An 8,922-nucleotide genomic window follows, 5' to 3' on the forward strand; every position below is an offset into this window, starting at 1 on the left:
GTGAGTATAAGGCAAATTCTATGCACATAAATAATTACTAATAAATAAAACACCTAAAAGCAATTTTGGTTATCTTCCGTCTGTAATATATAATCTGCCATGTAGGATTATATATGAGTGAATTCGTGATATTGCCCATCCTAATGGAGAGGACACTATCTGAACTGTATTTTGAGCGCGAAGGCTCCGCCTATTAAACTATAACTAATTTGAACATTGGTCTGCATTGTTTTATTTAGATAAGGATTCCGTGGGCGTGGTTTGACTGTACTAAATCTGATTGGTTTGAGAGTCTTTCAGTCAAGGTAGCAGTAGCGCTACAGGCTTTAAGAGATACATCATTTAATAACTGTTACTGGTGAGATGTCATTGAAATCGGACGATCAAGCTATTTTTTTAAATCTGAAACTAACCAGTAGCAGGTGTCTTCAACCACGCTCAAAGAGTCAGCCATCCAGCCTTGGTCATTTTTCTATTCGATTTGCGGCAAAACCGAAACGTCTGAGCAATTAGGCCACTGGTTGATTTGCATCTTGTAACAACACTATTTCATTGCACACAATGCAGGACACAGCATCGCCAAGAATCAGATTCATTACGCGTTTCACGGATTTCCAGGAAGACCTATAACGAAAGGTAAAACTTGGATAAAGAAACGCATGGCATAGACACATTTTATTGTACTGCTAATACTTATACATTTGTCAATTTACTATGTTTTGATGTGTATATGCGCCAGTCGCCCTCTAGAACTCGCGTTATAGCCCATTGGACATAGTCGGTATGAATTAAACAGTCCTGACCCCGCTTTTAATGCATATTTATGAATTTACAAGTGAAACACTGTGATCCATATGAAAATAATGCAACCGTTTGCCTCCGCAGTTATTGCGACGTGTCATTGTATTTCTACTATGAATCTATGATAAATGTCATAAAATGGATATGGAAATTATCAAAATGTAAGGGTCCTTTTTGTTTCAAATATGGATATTGCTGTAGTCCAGTTACTTTTGTGCTGTTGAGCCCACGAGGGCGGGGCCAGCCCAAATATATGTGGGGAGGGAAAAACGAAGACAACAAATCCTCCAAATGTAGGCCACCGTGCATGACCCAAATCCTCTTGCGAGTGTATATGGAACACGGCGTTCCCCCCGCCCCTCGTCACCGTTCCAGAGCAAATCTTTCTGTGTTTCACTGTGCCAGGATGGTACAGTAAAAAAATAAGTAGGTTATCACGGACATATAAGATTATATTGGGATTCCTCCTATTGCTGTTATTTCACTGTCTCTAATGACGATGGCAACAAACACACAAAGTATTTTAAAGAAACAAAAGAAAAAATATATTGTTGAATCAAAATGCTAAATATGTATGACATTTAGGAAGTCATGCGTGCATACATTTGATGTAGTAGTCAAGTTTAGCTTCTCCGTCTAACCTTCCATGTCTTCCCTTGAATCTAGCCATACTTATTGCAGTGAGCAGGGTGAGGTTTGTATAAAAGTATCGTGGCTCAAGCTTGGCATTTGTTGCAAGGCAAATAGATTGTGCTGCTGTGTGACAGATCTTTTGTTTTGGCCCCCTGGCAATGTGATCAGTCTGCCTCTGACCTACTTTCCTCCTAAGTTCATACCTGCAAAGCCATTTATCTCCCTGGGGTTGGAGGAGTAGCACACAGCATCTTCAACTGGACCCAGTTTTACCCTTGTTATCAGCATCTGGTCAACCTATATTGGTCACACTGGTCAACGTACTGTACACTGATTGTACAAAACATTAAGGACACCTACCTAATATTGATATTCACCCTCTGAATGGCATACACATAAAAGTGGCACTACAGTGGCACTACAGTCTGAAGACAGCCATGTTTCAGTGACATTGCAATCAACATTGCGCTCAGTAATGAGGTCATTCACGAGAAAGGTTTTACTAGTGATTTCTCTAGTGATCTGCCTAGAGGTAACCAACAGAATAACAATCACATTTTCAGTCTCCAATCTATCAGAATGGTAGGTGATGACCGTTTGTATAAACTCACTAGAAGGTAGAGTTAAAGGAACATAAATTAACCTATATTGGTCACACTGGTTAACTTACTGTACACTGATTGTACAAAACATTAAGGACACCTACCTAATATAGGTATTCATATTCATTGTCTCAAGGCCTAGAAATCATTCTTTAACCTGTCTCCTCCCCTTCATCTACACTGATTGGTGTGGATTTAACAAGTGATATCATATTAAGCTTTATTTATACAGCACATTTCAGACATGGAACATAGCAGCAGGTAGCCTAGTGGTTAGAGCGTTGTATGAGTAACTGAAAGGTTGCAAGATCAAATCCCCGAGCCGACAAGGTAAAAATCTGTCATTCTACACTTTTCTTCAGAAGGGGTTTCACCATAGCAGTTTTTAGTGCAGTGGGGAAAGTGCCTGTGATCAGGGAGTGATTAACAATAGCTTGCATTTCTTCAGATATGCAATTGAAAACTGTTTTAAAGAAGGTGGTGGGGATAGGATCGAGCAGGCAGGTAGAAGGTTTAAGTTGTGATATCACTTTTCTGAGCATGTCTGTTTCAACCAGGGAAAATAAATCCATAGAGCCTTTGCGTGGTAGGCAAGGGCACAGGTCAAACTTCTCATTAGGTCTTGCTTGACTGATACCCAGCCTAATGTTTGTTATCTTATCTCGGAAATATGCCGCAAACTCATCACATTTACATATGGAAGAAAGTTCACATAAGTTTGCAGGGGTAGGATTTATCAGGCCATCAATGTTCGAGAAGAGCACCCTCAAATTATTCTGATTATTAGAAAAATGAGCCTGTCTGGTATTTCTAATTGCTTTATTGCTCTCTCAGAATATCATAATAAACCTGCAACTTTGATTTCCTTCACTTCTGCTATTCTGCAATTTCCCTTTAATCTATTAGTTTCCTCACTCATCCCAGGGGCTCTCCGTTTGAATGTGGCCTTTTTCAACTTTACTGGAGCTGTAGCATCAATGGTTGCCCTTAACTTTCTATTAATGTGATCTACTAAATGATTAAAAGGCAGAATAGATGATGGAGTATTGCTCATACATACACTCAATGAAATCTGTGGAGGTAAGATCAAACTTTCGTTTTTGGCTAAAAAAAGTACCATTTGAAACTGCCTATTTCTCAGGCCCAGAAACTAGAATATGCATATAATTGTCAGATTAGGATAGAAAACACTCTAAAGTTTCCAAAACTGTCAAAATATAGTCTGTTAGTATAGCAAAACTGATATTGCAGGCGAAAACCTGAGGAAAATCAAACCAGGAAGTGCTGTTTTTCCTGAAAGCTCTCTGTTCCATTGGATGCCGTGCCTCCATTTAAAGGGATATCAACCATAATCCTTTTCCTATGGATTCCTCAAGGTGTCAACAGTGTTTAGACATAGTTTCGGGCTTTTATTTTGAGCAAGAAAGATAACATCGAGTCAGTGGATAGCTAGCTGGGTGTTTGCAGAGTGTTGCTTGCGCAACAGAGTGGGGCAGCCATTGTCTCTCCCTTTCCTATTGAAAAAGCAACAGTCCCGGTTGATATATTTAAAAACAACCTGAGGATTGATTATAAAAAACGTTTGACATGTTTCTGTAGACATTACGGATACTATTTGGAATTTTCGTCTGCGATGTCCTGACCGCTCGAGCCTGTGGATTTCTGAACATAACGCTCCAAACAAATGGAGGTATTTTGGATATAAAAATAATCTTTATGGAACAAAAGGAACATTTATTGTGTAACTGGGAGTCTTGTGAGGGCAAACATCTGAAGATCATCAAAGGTAAGCAATTTAATCTATTGCTTTTCTGACTTTCGTGACCAATCTACTTGGCTGCTAGTGTTTGTAATATTTGTCTACTGAGAGAGATGTTCCTACATAAACGCTTGTTATGCTTTTGCCGAAAAGCTGTATTGAAATCTGACATGCCAGGTGGATTAACAACAAGCTAAGCTGTGCTTTGCTATATTGCACTTGTGATTTCATGAAAATTAAATATTTTTAGTCATTTAATTTGAATTTGGCGCGCTGCAATTCAGCGGGTGTTGATGAAAATGATCCCGCTAAAGGGATGGGTGTGTCAAGAAGTTAATAATGCATTCAGTATTACCCTGTGCTATAGTTAACAAGGTAGTACAAAATACACAGTGGTGATCAGATAAAGCAACATCAACAATAGAGAATGTCAATAGAAAGCTCCTTGGTAATAACCAGGTCCAGAGTATTGGTGTGGTTATGGTTGGGCCCAGTAGAGCTCAAAAGATTCAGAAATGCAATGGCCTTGGAGTCAGTCTCTTTGTCAACATGAATATTAAAATCACCCAACACAACGATTTTGTCATAGTTCTCAAGGACAATAGACAATAAATAGACAATAAATAAAAATCAGTAAAGAACATGGGGCAGTGCTTTGGTGACCTATACAGAGTTATGACCAGCACATTGAAACAGTATAGCATGATGCTCAAAAGACCCAAAGTGGAAAGGAAATGTCCTTACAGCTGAGAGCATGAGTAAAAATAGAAGCTATCCCCCCACCCTTTTCCCCTTTCCTGATGGGGGGGGGGGGAGTTTGTATAAACTCACTAGAAGGTATAGTTAAGAGAATATAAATTAGGTTATTTACAATAACCATAGTGCAATTTCTCTAGGAGTTGATATGGTTTCCAAGTCCTCTGTTACTTAATCTGACAGGAAGAACTGCAGCACTACCAGACCCTGTCTGTCAGTCTTTAAAACAGTTTGCGATGTTGTTGGAAATAATCCTGGAACCCCTGTGATTAGGGTGAATCCCGTCTCTTTTGAAAAGTGCTGGTTGCTCCCACAGCAAATCAAAGTGGTCACACAAAGAGACATTCCTGTCGTTGCCAAGTTTCTTCAGGTACTCGTTTAGGGCAAAGAGTCAGTTGAAACGTCCGGGAGAACAGGAGGGGGCCAGAGACAACTATTACCTTCCCTGCTCTAACGAGGGTCTTTGAAAAAAATGGTGGTCCTCCCTCAGTTCCTCAAATCGCCTAAAGCGAAGGTTCTTAAAACCTATGTGAGTGACGATGGTGTCAATATTGGAGTAGTTGGCCAGAACCGTGGGCAGGAGAGATTTGATGTCATGGACACGGGCTCCTGGGTAACAGTGGACCTTGGTCGGTCCACAGACCATAGGCAGTCCAAAATCTCTCACCATCGGGCTGCCCACAATGATGGGGGTAGTGATAGAATCCGATGGATTACCTACTGACTCCCGGGGCTCGTAGGTCCTTCTGAAGTGGGGCAAAGCTGTTTGATAGCTGGATCGGATCTTCTTGGACAGACGGGTGGCCAGACTGCCTCCCCGATCTCCTACGCCTTGTGAGTGTCCTGTCTCCCATGGGCCATAGAGTTGAGCCTAACGTCTGTCCGTTGGATTGGGACAGATTAACGCCGCCGACTCATCAACAGCTTTGCTATAGGAGGAATTTAAAACTGAGATTTGGTTTGCCTGGGTTACTGCTAGGTCGGTGTACTTAGAAAGCAGGTTTTCCTTTTCTCGAGCTGAGCTAACAGCCAGAGAATCTCTTCCCTAAGATGCTTGATGGTGGTGCATTTAGGGGAGACAAATATCTGTCCAGTTTCCAGTTCCACCGTATCTTCATCTTGTGATTGTGTGGAAATATCATCTCATACCTTAAGTCTTTATGCCCAGCGGTGGATAAAAACACCCGTGGGCTAGCACTGCTCTATTTTCATGATGGCTAGCACTGCTCTATTTTCATGATGGCTAGCACTGCTCAATTTTCATGATGGCTAGCACTGCTCAATTTTCATGATGGCTAGCACTGCTCAATTTTCATGATGGCTAGCACTGCTCAATTTTCATGATGGCTAGCACTGCTCTATTTTCATGATGGCTAGCACTGCTCTATTTTCATGATGGCTAGCACTGCTCTATTTTCATGATGGCTAGCACTGCTCTATTTTCATGATGGCTAGCACTGCTCCATTTTCATGATGGCTAGCAGCTAACTGCTACTTAACAGGAATCCGGGACACAAACTTGTGGTCCCAACCGCGTCACGAATCAGTAGCAATACAAAAACTTTAGCTATTATTGAAAACTATTTAATTTAAATTATTTCATAAAAACAACAAACTGAGTGTAGGCAGTACACTGTACTGTTGCGTGCTCTGGTGACGTCTGTTCAATAAGGGATCATAGCTTTCACCTGGATTCACCTGGTCAGTCTATGTCATGGAAAGAGCAGGTGTCCTTAATGTTTTGTGCACTCAGTGTATATCTGTACTATACAGCTGCTTATGGCTATTTCTGAGAAGAGAAAACCCCTAAACTAATTATTGTGGTCAGGTCAGGACAGCATACTTAATAATATATTGCTTTGCAGAGAGGAACTGGACAGGACATGTGATTCTAAGTGAGGAAAAAGACAAACAGCTGTGAATTTACATGTATTTGATTGACACATCTTAGGCAGAAAAGCAGGACGTACATTTAAGCAAAGTAGAACAACCTCCATTATTGCCACAATAACATTACTGGATATATTTGGAAATGGTTTCCGATATTTGAATCCTGGTTTTACCAATTGGGGGTTAACCAAAATGTTATATTTTACTGTGTTTGGTGTGTTTTCAGAGGCCAGCCATGGAGGACAGGAGACTTCCCCCTACAGTGCCCTTAGTGGTCAAAACTGAGCCAGACACAGAGACCCGTAGGGTGAGAGAGGAGGAACAGCCTACCATTCCCATCAGGGTTAAAAAAGAGGACCTCTCTGAAGTGCCCCTCAAATTGCCCAGATTCAAGTACGTGGACTTCCCTTCGCTACACCAGTGCATCCAGCAGCTCACCGTGCCACCCCTGGACAGCTGGCTGGAGGGCTTTCCCCTGGCTCTGGGAAGACCCTCTGGAGGACACACCCCTGTCACTTCCAAGGAGAGAGTTCCCAAGTTTCGGTATGTAGATTATCCCTCTCTGCACCACTGTATCCAGCAGCTGTCTGTGCCGCCTCTGGAGAGCTGGAGCTCGGGGTTGGCCAGGTCAGGGTGTGGGGTGACAGGGGGACCTGGATCCACCAACTCTCAGCCCAGCTCTGTGAGGGGGAACCAGACAATACAGGGAGATGGTTCAGCATCGGCTTACAAGCAGGACGAGTATACTGCTTTCCCCTTTCCTGGTCCTGACTCCGGCTCCATCCAGTGTGTGACCTCCTCAAACAAGGCATCCCACAAGTCTCAGCGGCTTCAGCTGCTCTTGAGCAGTCCACCCGGATCCAGGCCTGCATTAAGCTCACAGGGGGAAGAGGTTCGCCATAACATGGTGTGTTCAGATCAGCTGTCTCAAAAGTTCTCTAATCCCAAATCTTGCGTTGCTGGAATGAAGCGTGTCAGAGGAGCGGGACCACTCCATCAGAGCAATAGGAAGTCAGCTGGTGATGATGAATGGCATGCAGACTTTAAAAAATCTACACAAAGTCATCAAGAGGCCCAAGTAAAGCTAAGTGACTCTCCTGACCTAGGACAAGGGTTTTGGAGAACCATCCCAGAGTCTGTCTGCCCCTTTTGCCAAAATATGTTTTCAGATCCAGAGGAATTGCAGATCCACCAGAAGAGTCACAGAGAAAAGGTGAGTCTGTAGTACCCTGAACATTTTCTGGATATGTGACAAATCCTTCTTTAACTGATCAAATTGTGTATCAAAAAATGATGAATCTTGTCTCATGTTTGTCATATAATTCCAGAAGCCTCATTGATGTCTTGACCAAGGAAATGTACAGCTGACAACAATGAACATCTTAAAAACTCTACTTCAGTACTTGCTACACAGGCGTGGACTAGGGCAGGCTTCTCCACAAATTATTGGTCACCTGATAAGAGTTCCACTGAGGTTGTTTTGAGTGTTCAGTGTTTATCTTGATGACCTAAGTGACTGACTACAAACAAACCACTTTAGCTAAGGGCTTCATTCATAATTCAGTCTAGGAATTAAGCTCTCAATGTGAAAGACTGACCTGCAGTGGCTCTTGGTGGTCTTACAACTCCTTATTTACCAATGGGTTAATTTGCCAGGAAGTGGTACACATTAGATGAGATATAACAAGGAAATTAGCCATTTGATGTTGTTTAAATTAAAATGTCAGGAATTAGATTGAAATGCATTGTAGTGCATACATTTTTGTATTACTGTAGTTGAGAATTAGGCTTTCATTTATATTCCTTAAAAGGGATGTCAATGTTTTCCTGTTTACAAGCTGTTTTTGGCAGAAACATGAATAAGTGGGGGTGTCAGCAACTTGTTCACTGGAGATGGCTGCCTGTTCCAATATTTCAACATAATTATCTAGATTTGGGTGCCTATAAAACCTTTAACATTTGGCTTATGCTGTGAAACAACACATGCTTCTTTATAATTTCTTATCTAATGTTTTTATGCTTTGTATTTTAATGTTTTTTTTTACAATGACAATTATATATTATTGATTGTATTGTCTAGAAATAACTTTAAACTTTGTGTGCATTAAAGATTTTCTAGTAAAGATTACTCTACTTTACATCTCCAACAAATGCTTTACACTTACAAGTGTCACATTCTTTTCAGTACATACTATACACTACAGCGTCATCTAGAAATTTCCAAGAAAACAAGCATGATTATTTAGAACTCATCCTTTATTATTACTTTTGTTAATTTACCCCATTTTCTCCCCAATTTCATGGTATCCAACAGTCTTGTCTTATCGCTGCTCCTTCCGTACAGACTCGGGAGAGGCGAAGGTCGAGAGCCAAGCGTCCTCCGAAACACAACCCAACCAAGCCGCACTGCTTCTTGACACAATACCCACTTAACCCTGAAGCCAGCCGCACCAATGTGTCAGAGGAAACACCGTACACCTG

The 8,922-nt window shown here is 41.5% G+C and overlaps 1 protein-coding gene across 2 annotated transcripts; it reads left to right on the forward strand.

Moving 5' to 3' along the window:
• Positions 1-328: 328 nt before the first annotated feature.
• LOC135549189 (uncharacterized) lies at positions 329-8,665 on the forward strand. Of its 2 annotated transcripts, none has more exons than XM_064979225.1 (3): positions 329-636; positions 6,668-7,654; positions 7,770-8,664. In XM_064979225.1, the coding sequence occupies exons 2-3, from the start codon at positions 6,677-6,679 to the stop codon at positions 7,779-7,781; spliced, it is 990 nt and encodes a 329-aa protein (XP_064835297.1). In that variant the 5' UTR covers positions 329-636; positions 6,668-6,676; the 3' UTR covers positions 7,782-8,664. The 2 variants fall into 2 exon arrangements, with proteins under 2 accessions (XP_064835297.1, XP_064835298.1); XM_064979226.1 differs by lacking the exon at positions 329-636 and adding an exon at positions 3,660-3,822 and having other exon boundaries at positions 7,770-8,665.
• The last annotated feature ends 257 nt before the right edge of the window (positions 8,666-8,922 follow it).

The sequence above is a fragment of the Oncorhynchus masou genome, chromosome 12 (genome assembly GCF_036934945.1).
Source record: "Oncorhynchus masou masou isolate Uvic2021 chromosome 12, UVic_Omas_1.1, whole genome shotgun sequence".
NCBI lineage: Eukaryota > Metazoa > Chordata > Actinopteri > Salmoniformes > Salmonidae > Oncorhynchus > Oncorhynchus masou.

Bases quoted from the DNA above. Each gene is read 5' to 3' on its own strand.
- LOC135549189 (XM_064979225.1), top strand. From the start codon at position 6,677: ATGGAGGACAGGAGACTTCCCCCTACAGTGCCCTTAGTGGTCAAAACT.